The 24,879-nt window shown below is 34.5% G+C and overlaps 2 protein-coding genes across 3 annotated transcripts; one reads left to right on the plus strand and one right to left on the minus strand.

Annotated features, from left to right (window-relative positions):
- Positions 1-694: 694 nt before the first annotated feature.
- On the plus strand, positions 695-8,550 carry LOC18433017 (zinc ion binding protein). The gene is made up of 6 exons (XM_006843115.4): positions 695-916; positions 2,278-2,352; positions 2,608-2,738; positions 6,064-6,547; positions 7,446-7,559; positions 8,255-8,550. The coding sequence occupies exons 1-6, from the start codon at positions 830-832 to the stop codon at positions 8,315-8,317; spliced, it is 954 nt and encodes a 317-aa protein (XP_006843178.1). The 5' UTR covers positions 695-829; the 3' UTR covers positions 8,318-8,550.
- LOC105420557 (large ribosomal subunit protein eL20z-like) lies at positions 8,380-13,801 on the minus strand. 2 transcript variants are annotated; one of them, XM_011624601.3, is made up of 6 exons: positions 13,554-13,784; positions 11,162-11,255; positions 10,140-10,225; positions 9,590-9,725; positions 8,944-9,061; positions 8,380-8,650 (listed from the first exon to the last, which is right to left on the minus strand). In XM_011624601.3, the coding sequence occupies exons 3-6, from the start codon at positions 10,147-10,149 to the stop codon at positions 8,597-8,599; spliced, it is 318 nt and encodes a 105-aa protein (XP_011622903.1). In that variant the 5' UTR covers positions 10,150-10,225; positions 11,162-11,255; positions 13,554-13,784; the 3' UTR covers positions 8,380-8,596. The 2 variants fall into 2 exon arrangements, with proteins under 2 accessions (XP_011622903.1, XP_011622904.1); XM_011624602.3 differs by lacking the exon at positions 11,162-11,255 and having other exon boundaries at positions 13,554-13,801.
- Between the last annotated feature and the right edge of the window lie 11,078 nt (positions 13,802-24,879).

Below are 24,879 nucleotides of genomic sequence, written 5' to 3' on the forward strand. Positions count from 1 at the left end.
TGTGTGACAAAGATTTTGGAACTGTATGGAGCCAAAGGTTTAAACAATCAAATTAGAGCCTACCTCAAAAATTTTACTATAACATGTTGTTTTGATGCCCAAATATCCTCAATTGATCATCTCGACATTAAGATGCATGGACATGAGTAAAAAATGGATTTCAAGTTTTGGAAATCGGGCATCTTGTAACGTATTTTTTGACCGTCAATTTTCAAGATTTTCGAGTTTTCATAGATCTTCTTGATCTACACTATTTTTTAAGCTTTAAATTTTATAATTAAAGATGAAAACATATTTTAAGGTTATTACAAAGATTTTCAATATTAAAACCACATTTTTAGATACTATTTAAAAGTGCGTTTTACTTTGATTGTTTAGAGCCTCGGCTCTACACAAACCCCACCCTTGAATAAACAGAAAGTTCAGAAAAAAAAAAAAAAAAATTAAAAACTTTGTAACAAACTCAAATAAATCCAATTTGATATCTTATGGCTACTCCTCACAGCATAAGACCCTTCGCGCCAAACTAACGGGCCCGTCGCAAAATTTCATACAGTTTCGGTTGGATTGGTAATTATAGTGAGTTTTCGTGGAGGGCCTAAATTCCATTAAGTTTCGGTGGTATTTCAATTTCAGTAAAGTTTCGGTGGACCAGACAAACCCTAAAACCGTCGGAAACCCTTGTGTTCTCAACACAACGGCTAGGGCTGCTTCAAGTGGGAGAAAGTGATTATCGATTGAAACATTACGCAGTTGATTTGCAGCTTAGAGAGAGAGAGGAGAGGTAAGATCTTCAATTCTTCTCCATAAACAATCATTCCTTATAAAAATGGTTTGGTTTCAATGTGAAGATTGTGGAGAAAATCTGAAGAAGCCAAAGTTACAGAACCATTTCAGAATCTGCTCAGCAAAGAAGGTCAGTTCTCATTTCAAAAACAATTTTGAAGTGCTACAGTAGAATGAAAAAGAATTTATCGTCGTAATTCTTAGAGCGATTTTAACATTTTAGTTATTTGTTTTATGGTGATTTTCTTAGATAGAAGTTTAGGCGTCTGGTAGATTTAACTGAATTTGGATTGGGATACAAAAGCTACGAATTTAAGTAATTTTGAAGTGTGAAAGAACAATTTTTGTGGTACTTTTTGTGCTTTTATTGGCGTTTATGGGATCTTTAGTCATCCTGAGAAAGGGCAGTGATTGTGCAGTATCAAATTTTCTTTTTGATATTCTTATTTAATGTACATTGTTTGCTACTACTTTCAGTTATTATTTTGTAACTGGAAAAAAAAGCGTCGCATTAATCTTCGAAACTAAAGATCCTTCTAAAAATTTTTATCTTTGAATATCTCAAGAATTGAAACTGCCCCTCCATGTTTGCCAACTAACAATCATAATCTGAGGATTTTCTGGTTACCAAAAAGATGAGAACATATTTCCTGATCACTGATCGAAAAGAATCGAGAATTTTCTGATTCCTCCGAACTCCCACACCATATTACCCATCTGATCGCACTGAGAGTATTCTCCTTGAAATCCAACAATGCTTAAAAGTTCAGATACTTGTCGACATTTTGTTCTCTGTGATCATATCATGCGATCTTTCATGTCATTAATATCTCTTTCATTGCATTGTTATTGCTATCAGCGTTCAGAAAGTTTATACAAGTCGAGTTTACCCCATGAGTTAATTGGCTTGGTTTGGACATGATCAAATTTTTCATGAAATATGACAAAGATGAATTTAAAACTTCTGGCATTTCTGGAAGAGTAATTTAATATTTGAAGTGATCGGTCAATTAAGAAAAAAAAGAAAAAAACTGGTAGGTGTGAAAACTTTGTGGTCAAGGCTGCTGCACCTGCCATATTCTTGAAATGTTTATCAATTATAATGTAACAACTAGAGTTTATACATTTCTCATATGTTTTGTTTTTTATAAAACTTTTCCCTTTCTCGGAAGCAATTGTTTTTCAGAAGCAACAGCGAGTACATGTACTTAGCTGGGCAAGTTAGTGTATCGTCAAGTTTGAATGTTAATACTTTGATCCAATCAGAAAATTTTCTCCTTTCGTTGAAAGGTAAAATTTTTCATTTTTAATGCTTTAACTTGTAGCAACTAACATTTAGCAAAATACACTTTCCGGGTTCATTGGACAAAGCATCAGGTTTGCATTGAATTTTGTATTCAGCTCTGACTTATGCTTTCATCTTTGTTTCAAGACTGACATAAAATGCCTTATATGCTTATTGAATGCTTTTATGTTGTTTTCTGTTTGCAGCTATCATGCATTGATTGTGGGGTGATATTCACTCAGGCAACCGTTCAAGGCCACCAACAATGTATCACTGAAGCAGTATGTTACATTTGAAGTTAAAGATTCTTCGAAACTAACTAGAAGCAAGTTTCCAAGCTATTTTGGACTCCAGAAAACTTCCTATTTGAACCACAACCTACTTAAAACACCCAAAAATAATCGTAATCTGTGCATTACTAAAAATCAGTAGTATCGATGCATCTGACTTATAGAAATCGAAAGTCCTTGATGCCTCTCTTTCTACTTCTTGTTCTTAATACATTCCACGTACTGACATTCAGTTACTTTCTTCAGGAGAAATATGGTCCGAAAGGTCAAGGAAAAGCTTCTACAATCACAGCAAACAAGCCTAAAACCGAATCTAATCAGAATTCTGATGTTGATATAAATGTCGGTTTATCTTCTCGTCCACCATGGTTTTGCAGGTAAATTTACACCTCTTCGTTAACTCTGACTACTGTATGTCTCTCTCTTATGCTCATGCCAATTTTATTATACCACTCTCTCTCATCATTACAATGTTCCCTGTGTCATAGTTTTTAAATTTTCAAACAAATTTATACCACTGTCTGTGGTCTAATTTGGAAGCATTCTATAATGATAATGACCCTTATCATTTCAACTTGAACAAGCTTGGCACCCACAGTTTTAAACTTCAAATGGAAAGTAGTTTGTTATAATCTGCTATTTCTTACATATTTCATCCATTTCTGCTTCTGTCCCACTATTTGCCACCCCGGAAACCTGCGATCCTAAAGTTGAGTATATGTTTGTTGTTGGAATTTATGTAATCACTATTTGATATGCTGATGGGTTGATGTATCTATTTGTTATCTAACTTGGCATCCACAGTTTTAAACTTTTCTTACATATTTCATCCATTCCTGCTTCTATCCCGCTATTTGCCCCTGACACTACCACGATTGGAATTTATGTAATCACTTTTTTGTATGCTGATGGGCTGATGCGTCTATTTGTTATCGAACTTTAGAGCATGATATAATAAATGTAACCATTAGCATGCCACTCATAAGGTTTCTTCAGAGCTTCTGAAAACTTAGGCCTGTTCCAATAGTATTCATATAGTTCTCCTTCTAAAAAGCTGCGATTTAGGCTCTTCTGCTCCCTCACTATGTTAACGAGAGTCATTGATAGTTTTTCACTTTTCCTTTCTTGATCGATGCAGTCATCATCAATTGTAACCATGTAATGTATTACTTATCTTTTCTTGGTAGAAATTTGTTTTTTGCTAGGTTAGTGAGGGGCTAGAGTGAGTACCCCAGGTCCCCCTCTCTTGATGTGATTTGTGGAGATGTATATGGTGTAATAATTACAATGTAATGCACACAATGGGCTCTTAGACGCCCTCTATGTACTTCCCACTATGTACATTCAATATACTCAGGTATGTTGGGGAATTCAGATCCCCACCTTCTATAATAATTACTGAGTTTTCATCCTTTGGTGGAATTACCATTTTAGTGGGGTGGTATTTTTGATCTTCCGAGTTATTTCCCTTAGAACCCTTTGGAATGATTGCGTGCTATCTTCTTTTGACCCCTAGGGAGAGTGAAAAAGTTGGCGAGGTATTTATTTTGCTAGGAGACTTGCGATATTTGGACCAGCTAATGTATTAATATTGAATTTCCACAGCATAGTTTTGTGTGTCACTCATAAAATCGCATGAGATAAAAAGGTGGCCGCAGGTCTCACTATTAGCGTTAGGCATATATGTTACTCAGTTGGAGTCCCCAGCTTTGTGCCCTATATGTTGTAATTGCCTCTTTTGGAAGGCTAAGCATGAAAACCAAGAGGCCCTAGGGTGAAATGGTTTTTCCTATATGGCCTCTAGGGTATTATGTTTTCCTCTTAATCTCTAATCATGTCCACCATGGGAGGTAAAATCACCATTATTATTGGGTAATCATGTGAGTCTGTCAACAAGTCCATCATCATCTAGGGCCCATTTGCTATGACATTTAACCAATGGGGGAGTTTGCTATATATCCAAGCCCAAGCGTCTCCTCTTATTACTATTATATGAATCCTTCAAAGTTAATTTTTCCCAAATAATTCCAAACATTTGGAGTGGGTTCTATTCACCAATTCCCAACTTAAATTTTCCTGGAAGGTGTTGTTGATGTGCGTAGTCTTCTGATGCCAAGTCCACCTCTTAGAAATTCATGTACTTATTTATTTTCTCATTTTTAACAAAACTTTCCATACAAATCAATACGTTATTGTTCCTGTGCAGCGATATACACACATGCGTATATGTTTTATGTTTATATATCGGTGATATATGTGCAACTGTATCATCTTCATTCTTATCGCTAGGAATGCAAGTGAGCTGATGGCAACTATCATCACTTATGAGTATTTTCATTTTGCTTGGCAATCAATGTGAGAGTTATATTTCCCCTAACATGTGATGACAACGTGGTATGGGTGCTCCTAATCTTAGGAGTTTTGCAACTTATTTGAAGAAAGAGGTTTTGTTGGAAGAAAACTGTGTGATGAATGTTTCATTCTTGTCATCATTTGGTAGCTAAAAGTGAGGGTGATACTCAACCAAAAAAAAAAGTGAGTGTGATACAAAACTTCTTGTTAGCTGATATTGTGCAGTGAATTTTGTTTTTCTTGTGATCATTTGGTAGCTAAAGGTGAGAATAATGAATCTTTTTGCTAGCAGATAGTTATTTAGGACTTGCAAACCCCTGAAGCTCTAGATAAAAACTTGGGCATCATCAATAGATGCGTGACCAATTCATTGGATACCATTCTGAGATGGATATTCACTTATTAATGGACAAACTTGCAATTTTGTAATTTTAGTCATGGGTTTAAGGACCCAAACACCTTTGAGGGAATGGTGGACTATAATCACCATGTATAAAGATTACACGCTCATCATAACTTGCATTTTCTAATGACTTTGAACACCTGCTCCCCACCTCAGCATGTTGCTATTCTTTTTAATTTGACATCGTGATAAGATCATAAGATGGAAGAATATTGGGATATTATTGGTTAATAGCCAAAAATACTATTGTGATAATGCTCTATTTAATTACTAAATTGCATAATTAGGCCCAATATATGCATAGTCCATTTTCATTTGCTTATAGGAGAAACTCTTTTGTGAACTGGAAGAATAAAATACCTCACACAAGTATCGAGAAGAATATCAAAATGCCAAATACTCCAAATTCTTCTTGGTGGGTAAATGGAAATAATGTACATATTCTTGAGGAACTAGGATTGAAAAAATTATATGAAGCCATCTTTGTGATTGATTTTCGATGTTACGTCAGAGGCAGCATTGTCATCCTTTGTGCCTGTCATTTGTTTGATGAAGTAAACAGACATTGATGTGCAATAGGCATACAGAGGTTCATCACACCCATGGCGAGTGCAAGCGAATAACCCCACCTGGATAAAACCACATTCACTAATCACTATATTGATCGGCCCATGGAACTAAATCTCTCTTTATATGGATGTAAGCTAACGTTGCTAATGAACTCTGATATGATTTAGTATAATATCCAAAGTCTGACTTGGCACATGTGACTTTGCATAAGACACCATTGCTTCTATATATATTTTTGTTCTCAATCTTCTTGTCATTTGGGATGCAAGGAAAAACTCTAAATGTCAAGCAGCTTTTTTGGTTATAGAGAGAGAGAGAGATGTATTTGATGCCGTGGTACTAACTATTGTTACTAACGATAAGTTGTTTCTATGCAGCCTCTGTAACACCAATGCAACGAGTAATCAAGCACTGTCGCTCCATGCTGAAGGGAAGAAACACAGAGCAAAAGCTCGAGCTTTTCATGCTGCCAACCAAAATACCAAACTAGCAGCAGAACCAAAACCCAATGAGAATGAACCTGTTGCCAATGGTCATGCGAAGTCAGAATCAAGGTCTTGGTTTCCAAAAGTTGAAGATCTTTCAAACACTAAGAGCCTAGAATCTGAAAAAGAAAAATTGTCCAAGGAAAAGAGGAAAATGAATAAGCCTCATTCTGGAGGAGCTGAAGATTTAGAGAATGGAAATGGAGAATTAAACAATGGAAAAATGGTTGGTGGAAATGATGGAGGCCAATCATATGACCCCCCCCAGAAGAGGAGATGCATTAGTGATAGTTCAGCTAAAGTTGATCAGAATGGTGATAGGAAGAGCATTGGCGAAATAAAGTGGAAAAAGCTGATAACTTCTATCCTGAAATCGGTAATTATATCTCTAGTCTGAATCATGGATCTCTCTCTCTCTCTCTCTCTCTCTCTCATACACACACAATGCACACAAACTGCATTCAGCTGTCTTGTGAATTTTGATGCGATTTTGACAAAGGTTGCAAAAGTGTGTCCTGAATTTCCTCCATGATTTCTTACATAATGTGGACATGGAATCATCTACAGATTAGGTAACTAGTCCCCATTCATTTCTTCTAAAAACAGAAGTTGATCCATAACATTTGTTGTCTTTTCTACAAACTCAAGTACTCCGCAGAGTCGTCTCTAATCTGGGGCATAAATTTGAGCAGCAATTCCTGTAAATCCCTTGACTCACTCGAGTAATTCCTTTGAACGCTCTCGCATACAGTAAAAAAAACTTCTTCCATTAATTGTATTTAGTTTGGCTTTCAACTGATGCTATCTTTTGCTTTTGTTCTTGCTTCATCGTAAATTGCCAGTATTAACAACTACCACCAACTAGGAAAATAGGAACCCGGCTGCAATAGATTTTATCTTCAATATTTTTTCCTTCACCACCCGTTGTTTTCTCATCCTATCTGTTCTATGATTTCTATCTTGTTCAAGTTTGTTGCACTGTAGCAATACCCTGTTCCAAGTTTTACTCTCTCTCTCTCTCACTCTCTCTCTCTCACACGCACACACAGAGGATTCCAAGTTTTCCTCTCTCTCTCTCAGAGAATTCCAAATTTTACTCTCATAGAATTATGTTAGTCCATCGTGAATACTCTAACCATTGCCTATATATATGAGCCACTACATATTAGCCACTTCGTTAAATGTCATAGTATGATCTTATTAGTATAGAACATAAGATCTATAACTAAAGGTCTCTTAACTTGTTATTTCCATGTAATGAGCTCATGTTTCAGAGCCCCGAAGGAACTCTAAAGTTGCGGAAGCTGCGAAAACGTGTCCTAGATTCCCTCAAGGAGTCTGGCATCACCCAAGACAAAAGTAAACTCAAGGAGCTTTTCTCACATAAGGTAAGCCAATGCAGTTGATCAAGTACCCGTTCCCTTCAATCTTTCAAAAAGTACAGAAGGGATAACAAAGATCATAAAAGTTCGTTATGTGATCCATATGGCCACATGAACTTGTGGGTCCACAGGGATTGTGATGCTGAAAGCGTGGGAGTACGACCCACCAAACATGATATCAATTTTGAATAGGCAGGGCGGCCACGCCTGGTTGGCTCCACCCTAAAAGAATAGGGCATGGGCCACAAACTGTGGCCCGAGGGCCAGGTAGTGCTGGCCTAGTTAGGCAGGCTGGCCCTCTTTTTCCTTGTTTTTTCTTTCGACTTCTCTTCATTTGTTTTTGGCCCGGCCTAGGCCTAAACAAGGCCAAGGGCAGGGCCTGATGGGACAAAGGCCAAGTCATAGGGCAGGTCCTATCGGGACAAGGGCCAAGGCTGGCCCAGCCTTGGCCAGGCCTGTTGCCACCCTTAATTTTGAATGACTCTTCCCCCATCACCTGTACAGCCCATCAAATAGACGGTGATTACATATGATATAGATTAGCAGCAGAGGTTTGGAAGCTGAAAGGAGCTAAAACATCTCTCTCTCTCTCTCTCTCTCTCTCTCTCTCTCTCTCTCTCAATCAGACACAAAGGGAGAGAAAGAGGCTCTTTAAACACCATTTATAAGTAAGATTTTGAAGGCAGATTTTTTTGGTGCAGGTCTCTTCAAGTTCGTGGTTTATTGTCAATGGAGATGTGGTGCAATTGGCTCCAAAGAATTGAGTGCTAAACATAAAAAGTTTTGCTCTGATGAGATCCAGTGCTTTGGCTTTTGAGGCCCCAAATTGTGGAACTATGAGGAAATGCATTGATATAATTTAAACCTCCTGTTTTGTGTTTTTTGTACAATGAATGGAATGGTTTTGACGAGCCCTTCTTACTTCCTCTCCTCTCTGTAATTTTCCTTTGAGACAATGATAATATAGGTGGGGCCTTTCCCCGCTTCCATTCCTGAAGATTTCCAAATTCGGAGGCTCTCAACACTAGAACTGAAACTCTCAACTATAGAAATATGCAAGCTACCGTGATTAAGATTGCCACTGTGCATATCAAAGCCTGCAGCCAAAAGCATCACAAAAATAAATATTTCGCGAGAACACTAGAAACCAAAACAAAGGGTCACAAAAATAAATATTTCGCTAGTAAACTATACACCAAAAACAACTTTCCAATGAGAAATGGTTCTAACAAACCAAAACAGCCTTCCAATGCAAATTGGTTCTAACAGAAGAGGCAAGCCACACTTTTTTAAACGTGTTTTTTTTTTTTAATTTCTCCCTTTATTTGAATGAAAGAGGCAAGCTACTAACAAAAGAGGCAAGCTACACTCAAAAGAGAGAGACTTTTACCGCAATGGCACAAGCAGCAAGCCCAGCTCGTTCCCTAGGGTCCTTACGGTAGTAGTTGCCAAAGTAGAGGGTTGTGGCATAGTACCACAGTAAAGGAATGGCAAACCCTAGCAGAAAACTTGCAAAAGAAAAAGGAAACAGCCATTGTAAGATCCCATTTGTACAAGCCAAGCAAGGGAATTTGAAGAGAGAGAGAGAGGCAAGCCACCAATCAAAGCAAGGGTAAAATGCAGGCACATGAGTGAAGGAGAGACTGATCCATTATAGTTATCAAGACCGGACCGGACGGCCAGTGCCTTGGCCGGTCAATCCAAAGTAAAAATCAAGTTTAGTTGAAATCTAAAAAGACTATGGTTATGATTGCTTTTGGCAAGTTAGATCAATCAGTTTTGACCTATTAGACCGGCTAAACAATATTAGACAATTTCTAATGCATTTCATATTTTTAAACTATTGTTAATATTTTTTATTTTCTAAAAACATGATCCAACTAATTGAACAAATGGCTGGACCAATTTTGATTGACCATACACCTTACGAGTTTGGTGCCTAATCTAGTTCTGATAACATTGATCCCAACATACCAAAGAAGCAAGGGGGACGAACGTGTGCATATGTGAGAGAACGAGAGGGAGAGAGAGCTTACCAGAACCAGCCGATCCCACAGCCGCAGCATGGAAGAGGCTTATCAAAAATGCAAGAATGGAGGTTTTCTTCATCCCTTAGCAAGACGTACTTCCCTTCGTCGGATTGTTCACTGGCCTTTCCCTGTATGCCTCGCCCTGCACACCAGGGTCAGTGGAAACTGAATCAGCTCATTGCTTTCTCATAATGTTCTCACAAAAGGATGAAAACATGTACTCACAATTTGCTTTCAAAATGCTTTACAAACATTGGCAAATCACTCTTTCAAACTCTCTAACAGTTTGGTCTGACACAGCATCACACAAGAACTCAATCTGGCTACATCCATGAGATCTAGAATATATAGCGATGCTTTCTCACTCATATTGACTCATCCCTCTCTCTCTCTCTAACACACACAGCGAGAGAGATTCGCAACAGGTAGTTTCTCTACATGATTCTTGCATGACATTGGAGACACTTTTGCCATACAACTCTTAACCAGCGTTCTTGTAAAAGACTGATCAATATTGTATGTTGAAAGCATGAAATATATCAGAAATGAGAAATACCATGCTCCATCTGTGTGACTAGTTTAAATTATTGCCCACAACGTCAATTTCCTCAACTCATGAGCATAGGCCTGCCTCTGAAATCCCTGGGAACAGCACCAAATCATGAGTGATTCAGAATGCTATATCATTAAGTTCCATATTTTTGGTGCACATTTACATCTAGACATCCCGAACTCTCCATTCCATTCTCTTTGTCCGTATCATTTAATTTTTTTGATTTCAGAATAGCTTATGGAAGTTTAATTTGCCACATTTTTCAGAATGGATTGTAGAACTGTTGCTCTTGATACACCAATATTGTGATCCAATTTAGGGATAATATCATCATCATCATAGCCTTATCCCAACTGTTTGGGGTTGGCTAATTTAAGGATAATATGGTTGCCCGAAATATAGTTGGGATAAGGGTCGGATGATGATCACGATGATGTTGGTTGCTATAAAAATACAGAATGGCAACCAACATGATAACATTTAGTTAAAAAAAAAAAAAACTAACTATGATAATATTTGACCTCACCACCCCCATCCACCAACAAAAAAAAAAATTGCATGATACATATGAGTACTCCACAGGAAAATTCACTAGTAATCTAATAGTGTATAAACTTTATCCCAGATCCCTCATTCGTATAGATGGCTCCCAACAGATAAATAGAATAACACCATTTTTCTTTTGACAGCTACACTAGACAGTTCATGAGATAATCCCAGTTTGTATAGATAAAAACTTAAAAAAAGGTTTGGATATTACTTTAGGGTTCTCACATTCAGGAGGATGAATCTTGCAAAGAAGGTCCAAAGGCAAATTCAAAGCATTTAAGTGGAATATGAACACATCTTGAAAATATAACATATAATATAATGTCAACCTAAGTGTGAGGCAATATGATGTCAGATAAAAACTAGTTTCATGACTATTCATTCATTAGGAAATTGATTCGCAGAGTAATTAACATGGGAAATTGATTCGCAGAGTAATTAAGATGGGATCTAAAATTGCATGGTTAGCTGAGTACCTGACAATGAAGAAAAGCTGGTCAGGAGATGTCACAAGGTTGATCGAGCGATTAGACAGTCTAAGAACCACTAGAGCATACAATAATGTGATCTCTGTGAAGGTTTTAGTATGTTGAATTTAGAAATTAGCATGTCAAACCAACCATGCAAGAATAGATGTGAGTGAACCTACTTGACTTTTATTAGCATCACCTTCTTAAATTTGACCATGCATGGACATTTTCAAGCACATATCTTTGAATTGAAATCAAATTCTAATATGGACATCCAAGCGATTACATACTATTAACAACACTATCCACTCTAAGTGAACAACACAGCAAGACAGGTCTTGACAATGTGAGCAATCTTTGAAAAATAATTCCCACAATTATCAGAGTATCTACTGAGAGTGCTACACACTTCAATTCAAACTAACATCCAGGCTTTGGATGTCTAGGATCTAACAAAATGTAGAATGAGCATTGTAATTAAAGAGCATAAACAGAAGGGAAGGGATAAACATAATACAATGGACTATGGATCACAGCCTATCAGTTCATCAATGCCCATTCACAAGAACATGGCATGAACCCAAATGTGGGTTCTGCTCTTGTTCTCTCTCCTTCACTCCCATCACTTCAAGGGCTGGTGATGACTCGATTCACTATAATCAAACCAGTTCATTGGATTATGATGCATTCTTCATATATAAGGATGGAGGGCCTTAGTATAAGAAAAATGGCTAAACAAATTGTGAGCTTATGACAAGTCTCTGGCAACATTGTGGATAAACTTTTCATAAAACTGTATCATACCAATCCCTGAGAATGTGAAAGTTTGATATCTAATGGGAAATGTATCACAAAAAAAAAAAAAAAAAAACTGATTACTCACCCAACAAAAGCACACAGCAGCCATACATAACTGGTAAGGATTTAGCAGAAATTGAAACTAAAAGCTGCAATGACTCAATAAAGCATCTCATCTTAAAAGTTACTCTTTGAACTTTATACAAGCACATGGGCAAGAGACACACCACCAAAATAATACCTAATACTAACAGTGCCGAGGATGTACAACTTGCTCCTACAATTTGGAAGCAATTACATTTCTGGATCACTCCCATAATCATTTAATAAATAAATTGAGTTCTTTTCATCTGAGAGCCCCATTTATTTCCACTTGGAAGCTTCTAACCTCGCTCATTGAATGGTGACTCACTAAAAAACACTAACTTGGAGCAACGTCTCGGGCACTGATACTAATAAGATCATATGAATATGGGTGCAACGTCTCGGGCACTGACCAAAGGTTGCAAAAGTCTTCGGGTTATTACATGAGGATTGAAAGTGGTCAGGAGAGATTGACTCACAAACAAATACGTAGTACACTAGCTTTAGGCATGTACCCAACTTCCTTTATGTAAAAGGATAACAACTAACTACACCCCAAATAAACAGAATTCAGAAGAGAACAAAGTACAAATTCATAGCTATCAGTAAAATTCTCACACTACAAAAGAAAACCCAATTCAAGGAAACAATTCAATTGGTCTATCCATCCAACGAACTGAAAGGAATAGAACATAGCTCCACATAATTAGTCCTAGTGTTTGAACACACTGAGCAATTCGGACTCGGCCGGTCCGGTCAAGCCAAAAAGTTTTAAAGAATAAAAAAGACAAAATCCCAAAAATAGGAAAAAAATATTTAAAGTAAAATTAAACAAACCACATCAAATTGAGGTTAAACAAGTAGTTAAAATTAAGTATTCATGGCAAAAACACTTTTCAATCTTTGCCAGAATGATATAAAACACAAACAAACATATTAAAAATAAATTAGACTGGGATTGTTTTGTAAAACTGGAACTAGCTAACCCAAGTCTTTCTTCTTCTTCCTTTTTTCTTTTTCTTTTTTCTCCTGTTTAGTTGAGAACCAAAATAACAAGAAATAATTCCAGCAAAGCCCATACCTTTGTCTCTTCCTTTTCTTTTACGGTAAGATATTGTGTATCTAATAATTAGGTCAGTCTCATCATAAACTACCCCAAGGCACATGAAACCCCAAAACCCATTAACCAGCCAACAAAAAAAACAAACAATTCAATCACCAAAGAGTAGTCTGAACCATCATACAAACATAGAAGGAAATAACATACACATGAAGAAAAAACAAACAACAATTAAGTGAAACCAATCTCTCTCATAGAACAACCAACAAGTGCTTATGTAAAAAAGAATACCCAAAAACTTAACCCCCAAAAAGAAAGAAAAAAATTAAGAGAGCCAATCTCTCTAAGAAAAAATTAAGAGAACCAATCTCTCTAATAGCACAAAGAAGAAATTCAAACTGCTTCAGTTACATATACATATGCAAAGGCAATTCACGCTGTAAGGAAATACAGTACCTCAGAAGCCGGCGGCCTGTAAAAGGGAGAACAAACCTGAGTAGAGAGAGAAAACAGGGAGAGTAGAGAGAGAACAGCGAGAAGAGCAAGGAGGAGAGAGACCAGAGAGCAGCAAGGAGAGAGAAAATACGAGCGAGAGAGAGAAGACAGAGGACAGAAAAATAAGAGTGAGAAAGAGGAGAGAGAAAATAGGAGCGAGAAAGAGGAGAGAGAAAATAGGAGAGAGAGAGAATCGGAGGCGAAAAGGTAAGGGTTTTATGGAGAGCGAACTTTTGCCTTCGTTTTCCGGGCAAGTCTCACGTGCCACGTGGCACGGACCACGGCATCCGCTCTTGTGGGTCCGAAATAACGTGGCATGTTTGCGTCAGTCCACCGACTCATCATTCAAAATCGGTAATGAAAATGTGCCTAATTTGATCTTAAATTTCGATGTTTGCCTTTGCGCGTGTAAATTTTTTTTGAAGACAATGTTTTCATGGGGATGCACTCCTATCAAGATAATTAAAACCTCACCTCAAAATTCATGGATAATTATGAAAAAATATAAAATTAGACATTTTATCTTTGGTACAAGATGGTCACAATTAATCTTAATAATTGGATGTGAAATTAGATGGTTGTATTTATTCCATTACTAAGTTTAGACTTTAAAATAATTTTTTTTGAGTTTTGTGACACATCCAAACTATCAGATTTCATATCAGATGGTTATACATAATTGTGACGACATTGTATAAAAGGTAAATGTTTTCATTGTATACAATCCCAATTACAATTGTGGCATTGAAAAACCTTAAAATCAATCTCGCTTGATAATATACTTATGAAAAAAATTAATTCTTAAAAATAGCAAATATTATAGGCCATCTATTTTTTAGGTGTTTATATATTGTCAAGATTTTTGACCTCAATTAATTGAGAAAATGCTAAAATGATGATGATAGATCCACATAATCTTTTTTTTTTTAGCTACAAATCCGTGAGATCTCTATCTTTTTTGAGCTACAAATTTCATAACTAATGGTGGAAATTAATTTTAGTCATCAAGGATTTTCATGCCTGAAGTATTCTTTGGACAAAATTTATAAGTGAGTCTTTTTTCATTTTTTTCTACAAAGCTTAAACTTTATAAAAAAGGTGCAGGTTATATAGAGCCGAGGCTCTAAACATTCAAAATAGAGGAACCTCCAAATAGTACTGAGAAATATGGTTTCAATATGGGAAATCTTTGTGATAGCCTTTAAATATATTTGGGTGCGGTTTGTATAGAGTTGAGGCATTCAAAGTAAAGCGTACCTTCAAATAATATTGATAACTGTGGTTTCAATACTTGAAATCTTTGTGAAGGGTTTAAAATACATTTTCATCTTTAATTATAAAATTTAAATATTCATAAATAGTGTAGATCGAGAGGATCTATGAAAACTTGAAAATCTTGAAAATTGACGGTCTAAAAATACGTTACTAGATGCACTATTTCCAAAACTTAAAATCTAGGGAAATTATCGCTAACATTCCTTAATTTTAACAAAATTGAAAAAAAAACCTAAACTCCCCAAAACCTCGCACACACATTTTTTCCCAATTTTATGATTTTTTGGATAAAAATACCCTTTACGGTAGTCTCTCTATTGTAAAGGCATTGATAGAATTACGGTACTTCGAGTATCGTAATACTTTGAAAATATATTACGGTACTTATAATACTATTTATAATACTGTAAGAGAGAAGGAAAGAGAAATAATATTTATATGAGTTTATGGTAGTGTCTCTTAGAGACAGAAAAGTGTAGGAGAGAGATAAACTCAAACAAAAAGAAAGCTGTTGAGAGAAAGAACATCAGACAAAAAAAAACCTAAAGAGAGAAAGTCTTTAGAAAAAGCTAGAGAGCCTAAACAACTTTTTTTTTTGAAAAACTTTGTAGCTATTGTTTTTAATAGTGAATTTGATATCTTTATCATGTAAACTGAAAAGGTAAAACAAGTAAATTTCGGTGCAATAATTTTTTATTTATTTTATTGCATGAATTCTATTCATACACACACATATCGGTTTTATTTTATATCCTATAATATGGGTTCCACTATGTGCATCCATATTAATACGAGAGGGCTCTACTGGGTGAACCAAATAGAAATTACATCCTATGATCCTAGAAACAATCCAATTTTTGGATAGTAATCAAATATTGAAAATTTTTCTTTAAAAATATTGATTTAAGTGATGTTAATGGGAAACCTAAAATTTTAGATTTAAAAAATCTATTAAATAGGTCATTTGATCATTGGAATAGATGTAAATTTTTCTCCAAGGGAACATAGCACACGGCCTCTTAACTAAAAGGAAAATGTTGAGATTAGGCCACTAGCTTATGTAAACATATGAGCCCAACGGCCCATATTGAATATAGGCGGATCTAACGGTCACAACGTCATTTCGAATTTCAAATTTGATTTTCTTTATAAATCCAAATTACTTGAATTTTAAGTGTGTATTCTTCAAAAATAGGAAAATCTAATAAAAATATCAAAAAAATAATTTATAAAAAATAAATTGATCAAAATACCCCTGAAAGGTTTCGGAGGTATTTTGGTCAATTGATTTTTTGTGAATTAGTTTTTAAATATTTTTATTATGTGCATATTGATGAGAAGAATGGACGCCTGAAATTTTATATTATTTGGATTTGTAGAAAAAATATTAAAATTAAAATATGAAATGAGATCATGATCGTTAGATTGACTTAGATTTAATCTGGACAGTTGAGCTCATAAGTTCATATGAACTAGAGGGCTAATCTCAGCATTTTCCTAACTAGAAAACCAAAAACGTATGATGTGCTTGATTTCTTGAAAACATGGTTTTGGAAAGTGTGTTTTCTAGGGAAGCGGATACCTCAAGTTCTCTATGGAACTCGCTAGCCTTACATACAAGTTAAGTGGGTCCACTTTACTATAAGGATACGGTTTTTATGCGTCCAACCCACATATTGTAGAAATGCAGGCTTGGCAAAAAATAGTTTTTAAATATAATTTTATCCTATTTTTTAGAGAATATATGACCTTTAACATGGAGATCATGAATATAAAAAAAAAAAAATGAAAACAAAAAATAACAATTATATTAAAAAAATATTTGGACCGTCAGTTAAACTTGTTTTTCAAATGGACCACCTATTTGCATCCATCTTTAAGATAGATACTTTATATCTCTTGACCGCATATTGTAGAAATGTGACCCAAAGCGCATGAAACAATTTTTCTTACTATAATTTCCTGTTACAATAATGGAAGACTGACTTCCAAAAACCATGTCTTCCAGAAATTAAAAGCACCCTTAAAGTTACGAGGGCAATTTACATAAGAGCCCTTAGTGTTGGTAACATTTGTGCTAGAGAAATCGGCTCAGTGATATTTTTACGGCAATACCTTTTAGTCATTAGGACAACGCTAACAATTGAAAAATAATCATTTTTTAATCATTGTAACCGAAAATAATTGGTTGTGTTATATATCTTAGTATCTGAAACAATCAATGGGTCAAACTTGTCACCTACCAGTTCCAAAAAATAAATAAATAAAATAAATGGAAAAAATTAGAGAAGTCTTAACCTCAGGTTGGTCAAGCCTAGGCCGTTTCAAGTCAGCTCTCTGGTTCCTAAAACTCTTATCAAACCCATCACACTTCTTGAATTAAAGGCCAATTCTTAGAGTTTAGCCCTTATAATAGGCTATGAAACCTATATTTTATATCACTTAAAAATCATTAAAAATTGGTTATTGCTGAGAATGTCACTCAAAAGAGGAGGGGCAAAATGTGTAGGTTTTGCTTTATAATTGGACTATCATTTTGCTTTTCCCTTGGCCCAAGTTTTAGTCACCCTTTTGTATCATTTTGGGTGGATTACTAAATTGTGGGTTTGGTGTCCATGGAAGTTTTATTTTATCATTGAACTATAAATTAACTCTTTCAAAAGGGCAGGACATTTGCGAGATTTTGGGCGGAAACAAGGCCCTTATCATAGTCTACAACCCGCCGTAGCGAGCAAGTGGTTTGAAAGTTGGAAGTTACAGACAATTGGACGAATCAAATTTGTCCCTTTTTCTTTTTGAAATCAACAGAATTTTTTCCCAGAATCGCCAACAAATTACTGGATATCGAGTCGGGTCGCACCCGATCCGGGCCGTCATGGACCTCTATCAGGTTGGGTTTGGTTTGGGTTGGGGTCGACCTTAGCCAGTACAAGTATAGAAAATACGTATACTAAATTTATATAAATTAAATTTTTGTTTTTGCAATTTTTAGACCTTGGTCTAGGTCCAAATGATTGGGACCTGACCTGGGTCCCAGTAGGGTCTTGGTCTAAGTCACTTGGAACTATTGAGTTGGGTCACACCTGAACCGGGCCCGGCATGGACCTCTATCATGTTGGGTCCGGTTCGGGTTGGGGTTGACTTGCCCCAGTACAAGTATAGAAAATATGTATACTAATTTATATAAAATAAATTTTTATTTTTTAAATTTCCAGACCCAGGTCTAGGTTCAAATCATTTAGACCTAACCTGAGCCCAAGTAGGGTCCCAATCAAAGTCACTCGGATCCGACTGGGTCCGGGTCTGTTGCCCCCCTACTTAGTGCTCGACTTTTTCCTAATTTTTATGCTTTTCTAATTATTTTGGGTGAATCAACCAGGAAAGGGCTTCTACCCGTTTTATTACTAATATAAATTTGGTACATGATGCAGTGAGTTTTTATATTTTTATATATTTATATATTTTTTATTTTAGATTGGGTATTATTTAGGTTTTTAATTACTCATAGTTATTTTTTGGATTTTTTTATTGTAGAGATTTGTCTAGTATGAATAATATTTTTGGTTTTGGGAAGCCTATTATATAGTTAGGGATGTGGGATTCATAGTAGGAGTCATCTTTTAGATATTGAGAAAGGGTGCAGTTGGCATACGGATGCATCCATAGTTGTAGAGGTAAGGTGCACCTTCAAACTTTATCATGGTATATAATTTTGACGTAAAATATTCTTAGGATTATCTCAAAATCTAAATTTATATCTAATTATAAAATTTTAAATTTTAAAAATGGTTAAAATCAAGTAGATCTATAAACATATGAAAATCTTGAAAATGGACGGTGTAGATAATATATTGTAAAATGTATTATTTCTGAGACTTAAAATCTTTTTATTTTTTCATGGTCATACATTTTGATGTCGAGATGATAAATCAAACAGTTTTTCAACATTAAAACTACCTTTTCTGATGGATTTTTGAAGTGCATCGGTACTTCTACATTATAAAGTTGCATCCTTATATAACCTTATTCCATAGAGAACTAGGGATGTGGGATTCATGGCAGGAGTTATCTCTTAGATAGAGAAGAAGATTACCATGAGCTTAAAAAGAAAAGTCCTATTTATTTTTATGGACTCGAGCAATTTAGAAAAGATTCCCATGGAGAGATTGACTTTGGTTTGAGTTTATAAGAGCATTAGAAAGATATAGAGGAAAACATGGGAGGGAGGGAGGGAGAGAGTCCTATAGTTTTTATTTTTTATTTAATTTATTATGTCATTTTAGTTTTATAATATCTCAAACTTTTATTTTATTGTTATTTTTCATTTTAGTTTATTATTTTCTCTTGATACACTAATAACTTCGAAAAGTCCTTCGAGAAAGGGATGTTATCTCCATCAAAAATATGAGGAATTATTTTTTAATCTAAAAAATTTCAAACATCGTTACCTTCATATCACTTTAAAAAATGGAAAATTGTTTTCATGCAGGCTGGACCGTATTTCTACATACGCGGTCCAGAAAGTGTAAAGCGTCCATCTTAAAGATGGATGAAAGTAGGTGTTCTATCTAAAAACAATGAAAACCTAATGGTCCAAATATTTTCTTATTAGAATACTTATTTTTTATTTTTAAATTTATTTATTTTTCATATTCATGATCTCTATGTTAAATATTACATGTCCTTATAAATTAAATCTTAAAATCCATCTCAAAAATATATTCATTAAAAGGCCCGCATTTCTACATATGCGGTCTCGGTTGCATAGAAACCCCATCCTTAAAAAAATTAACTCTTTTGGGGCTCAAAAGAATGCCATATATATCAAAAAGCCCAAAGGGAATGACTGGACCTTCTATTTGAGGGACGATCAGTTCTCAGGTTTTGAGTTCATTATCAATATTTTCGTCTTGATATCTTTGATAAAAGTTAATTAAATATGTGCTGAAATTTTTCGATTAAAGAGACCCCTTATTATGCCTTTCCCCCGTAAGACTGATTGCTAAGATGGTCCCGATGGACTACTGAAACAGCGGCCCCCAATTATTGATGGAATCGCTTTAGCACATTGTGAAATGCGATGATATTTCCTCGGGCCCTATCTGACAGCAATTTGCAAGCATCATGTTTATAAGATTGGCATTGGGCCTGGTGGCCTAGCCCAGTGGTCACATAATGCGACCCGAGGGCTAGGCTTGACCTTGAGAGGGCTAGGGTTGGGCCTCTTTGGACCAGCCAGGGCCAGATCAGGCGTGCCTAGGCCTAGCCCATTGCCAGCAATACATGTTTAGCCCTGTTTTGAACACTTTTGGGCTAAGTAAAACTATGTACAACGATTCAAGGTACAAAAGTTTGCACTTTCTCACTACATCACTTAACCGGGCTCGACAGCTCAGTTTCGCATCTTCTATAAGTGGTTCTTTCATTTTCATTTATCTACTGGAGAAATGCATTATCTATAGGAAAATTGTTTCATGTAGGTTGGACAATATTTCTACAATATGCGGTCCAGAGGTATAAAGCATCCATCTTAACGATGGATGCAAATAGATGGTTCATCTAAAATCAAGTGTAACTAACGGTCTAAAATTTTCTTAATATGATTATTATTTCTAGTTTGCAAAAAAGAAATTTCATATTCATGATCTCCATGTTAAAGATTACATGTTCTCTAAAAATTAGGATCAAATTATATTTTTAAAATATATTTATTGCCAAACTCGCATTTCTACAATATGCAATCTAGCCGCATAGAAACCGTGTCCTTATCTATGATGATGTCTTTCATTTTCTAAATTACCACTCTCTCAAAAAAAAAAAAAAAAATTCCAAATTACCTCCCTTAGAGCCCTTTGAAAAAAGGGTGTGCTTTGCATAGAGCCGAGGCTCTAAACAATCAAAGTAGAGCCGACCTTTTTTCAACATTGAAAACCTTTGTGATAGCCTTAAAATATATTATCATCTCTAATTATAAAATTCAAAGTTTCAAAAATAGCGTAGATCAAGCAGATCTATGAAAACTTGAAAATCTTAAAAATTGACAGTTCAAAAAAGTATTACAAGATGCAGTATTTTTGAAACTTGAAATCCATTTTTTTCTCATGCCCATACATTTTGATGTCGAGATGATCGTTTTGAGAATATTTGAGCATCAAAATAACCTCTTGTACTGAAATTTTTGAGGTAGGCTCTAATTTGGTTATTTAGAGCCTCGGCTCTATATAAACTTTTTCCTTGAAAAAATAGCTTGTAGTTTGGATTTGCTCCCCAATTTCTTTCTTGAAATATAGTGGTAGGGAGTGAGACCTTCATGAATCCTTCCTTCTATAAAATATCATCTCCTCTTTAAAATGTGGAACATGAGTGATTCATAAGGACCATGTATACATATAGAATCATAATTTAATTTATATTTGGAAGGTTCCAAACCCTCACCACTTTGGCTGAAATTCTTTTTGTGCTTTGAGGGCCACCATTATGCATATCATGTTTGTAGGTTCCTTTTGTAATGCATTTCATATTGGGAGTCATGAAAATAATGGCCAATGAATAAATCAATAGGGCATTCAAGACAAGGGTTAACCAGCCTGTATATCATTGGGATATCCTTGCAAAAGACCATTGATTGGACCTCACATTCATAAATAATATCGCAAGGTTGTATCGTAGTTGTCAGAATATAGTTCTCTAGGGTTGGTACCCTAATGATCTAATGCACGTGCATGCATATCGGTATGTGTACACGTGCTTATGCACACACAAGAATGCATGCCCTACACACACTAGGTGTGTGTAGGGTGGGTTCCCTATGCTGATACATCCATTGTGGGTGCATTCTTATAGTAAGAGTGCAAATCGGGGGTTTGGTCGCAAGGTTGACCCTACTAAGGTGGTGCCATGATGTATCGGGTTCAGATCTACTTGACTTAGACTCAACTGGGTCCAACTGAAATCTAACTGGTTTGAGTCTGTCATGGTTTAGGGTAGACCTGATTTGAAATATTAGATATCTTATAACTATAATCCCTTTTTTTCCCAATTCGTTCCGCCACCGGTTAGATTGAAACACTTTTTCGTTATGAAAAAAAAATGAAACACTTTTTCCTTATTGGGAGCGCAATACACACACTATACTAATATAAGGGGAAAAGTTTATATAGAGCGGAGGCTCTAAACAATCAAATTTGAGCCTCCCTCAAAAATTTCACTAGAAGAGGTTGTTTTGATGCCCAAATATCTTCAAATTGATCATCTTGACATCAAGATGCATGGACATGAGAAAAAAAATGGATTTTAAGTTTTGGAAATAGTATATTTTGTGACGTATTTTTGGACCGTTAATTTTCAATATTTTCAAGTTTTCATAGATCTATCGATCTACACTATTTTTGAAGCTTTAAAATTTATAAATAAATACTAAACTATATTTTAAGGGTATCACATATTTCCAATATTGAAACAACATTTCTCAACACTATTGGAAGGTAGGCTCTAATTTGATTGTTTAGAGCCTAGGCTCTATACAAACCGCACCCTAATATAAATTTTATTTTTATATATTTAAATAAATAATTGTTATATAATTTAATTTTACATAGATGGGTTGGGTCCAAGTTTGAATAATCTGAACAGAACCAAAACTTGGACTAGACCAAGTCCAGGACGGGCCCGGTATGGCTTGAACCTTGTTGGGTTTGTATCAGGTTGATCAGACCCATTTACTGCCACACGTGATGTATAAAGGTTAAGAATAGGAAACCAACCCCTTTAAAGGAAAATGCGAGACCAAAGGCCATGTCCTTTTGAAGCTTGTGGGATAGGTGGTTGGCCTCATGGCTCAGTGCTGAGGGGGAAAGGTCTCTATCATTAATATGAAGGGTGAAGATCTAATCACGGAATGTTTATGAGCATTAAAAAAGAAGCTAAAAATATTTTGGATAATGGATATTACCTCCCAATAGAATTTCTTTGTTGTTTATATAAAGGACAAGTGCTTTACATTTATGCGTCTTTTGAGGCATCACACGTACATGTGATAATATTTCTACATCTAATCACATGAGAAAATTTTTTTACATAAAATATTTTTTTGAAATATTTTCACACGAATCAAAAATAGAGTGGTGCTTCTAAAAAAGATAAAAAAAAACCAATGCCCTAAAAATCTTCTTCCAAAAAGTATTAATTTTACATATTAATAATCTCTATGTTATAGATTATATATACCTAAAAAAAAGTCCAACATCTATCTCAAAAATAAATCATAAAAAAGGACCCACATCTACATATGAGTGCAAGGACTCATAAAAACCACAGTCCTTATATAAAAGCAATCAGATCATTATTTGACTTGAATCCTCTCTCTCTCTCAAAATAAACGTAGGATTTAAAATGAAAAACTTCATACCATTAGACTCAATGCTTGTGGAAATAAACCTAGGATTTAAAATCTCGGCTACGTTTTTAAATGTCAAAAGACCTGAATAACTAATTTCTTCAAATTATTAATGTTTTTTTTTTTCATTTTTCATTTTTCATTTTTTCGTATGCCAAATCGTGTAATATGATGCCACGGATTTGATGTCAAGTATTATTTATGTTGAGCAGAAGCTGTATTTACTTGCATTATAAATCATTCTATGTCACTTTCATGGTCCCTTGAAAACAACCCCCGAACCCCCCTTTATTCTTTTTGTCATTCATGCCAAAGTCATCCGTATTCACAATTCACTTAAAATGAAATAGTGATATCATGTGAAATTAATTACTACTTATAAAAATAATTTTTTATTATAAAATAATATTTTAAAAAGATATTCGATTATAGAGAGAGAGCTTCTAATAGATCAATCTTTACATAATTATAGAGAGAGAAGATTGATCTACTTTGTCGGTCTCATTTGATAAAAATAATTGAGAAACAATACAGTGAATGCAAACTATGAATATTTTTCTCTTATTCTAATTTAATGCATTCTGCATATTTATGGGTCAAACCAGAGCCCAATGACTTCCAAATTATTATTTTTCTTTTTAATTATATCATTCACTTAATTAGTTTACTTATATTAATATATATTATTTATTTATAAGTATTATTTTGATAAATTAACCAACAATAAAGATGCAAAAAAGAAAAACAATAAAGAAAGTATCTTTCTTTCTGTTTCATTTAGCAATATAAGTTTTACCATATTATTAACTTCTATAATTTGTATTGTTATTAATTATTTTTCTGGCATTTATATTTTCGGTTATATTATTTTAATATAATTAATTTTATTTCTAATTACAAAAGTACATATATTATTCACTTTAAGTAAAAATTTAAAAAATTAGAGAATATGAAAATATAAAATTCACATGATACATATAATAAAATTATAATAAACATGTATCTATCACAATCGAAACTAATCATAGTGTTTGTATTATTGATTTTCCCCCTTTTATGATAGTAATTTAAAAAAAAAAAATTATTTAGAATTTTGAAAATTATAAAAAAAATTACGGATAGACAATGAAAGAAATAGAAGAAGAAAAACATAAATGAATAAAGAAAATCGGAAGAGTTTTTTTTTTCCCCCCTTTTTTTTGCACCTACTAATACTATAAATTTTAAAATTTTTTGATTTACTAATGCAACACGATTTTGAGGTAGTTATTCTTACAAATAATTTCAATTATGTTAGTACCTCTATAATTTGTATTTATGATTAATTATAATTATGTTTTTTTCTATTTTTTGTATTTATAATTATATCATTCGTTAATATAGATTAAATAATTTTTACACAAAATAGAAAAAAGTTCCTTAAAATTGAAAACAAATAACATTAATTATTTTAAATATATGAAAGAAATTTACATGAGATAGAAAACTACATTTTATATCATACATTCAACCGTTCACTAAATAAATAAAAAACTTTTATTGAAATATGAAAGAAAATAAAATTTAATATGTGTAAATGGAAGTTATAAAAGAGTGAAGTTTTGAAATGTGGGGGAG

The sequence above is a fragment of the Amborella trichopoda genome, chromosome 5 (genome assembly GCF_054954075.1).
Source record: "Amborella trichopoda isolate Santa Cruz 75 chromosome 5, AtrichopodaSantaCruz75HAP2 v2.0, whole genome shotgun sequence".
Taxonomy (NCBI): Eukaryota; Viridiplantae; Streptophyta; class Magnoliopsida; order Amborellales; family Amborellaceae; genus Amborella; species Amborella trichopoda.

What these genes read in the sequence shown, in the direction of transcription:
- LOC18433017 (XM_006843115.4), top strand. Translation starts at nt 830, where the DNA reads ATGGTTTGGTTTCAATGTGAAGATTGTGGAGAAAATCTGAAGAAGCCA. An exon ending in AACAATGTATCACTGAAGCA is followed by an intron (nt 2,353 to 2,607) that starts GTATGTTACATT and finishes TACTTTCTTCAG; the next exon opens with GAGAAATATGGTCCGAAAGG. An exon ending in CGTCCACCATGGTTTTGCAG is followed by an intron (nt 2,739 to 6,063) that starts GTAAATTTACAC and finishes GTTTCTATGCAG; the next exon opens with CCTCTGTAACACCAATGCAA.
- LOC105420557 (XM_011624602.3), bottom strand. An exon ending in TGTGGGATCGGCTGGTTCTG is followed by an intron (nt 9,062 to 9,589) that starts GTAAGCTCTCTC and finishes TTCTTTTGCAAG; the next exon opens with TTTTCTGCTAGGGTTTGCCA. An exon ending in TTGCTGCTTGTGCCATTGCG is followed by an intron (nt 8,651 to 8,943) that starts GTAAAAGTCTCT and finishes TTTTGGCTGCAG; the next exon opens with GCTTTGATATGCACAGTGGC.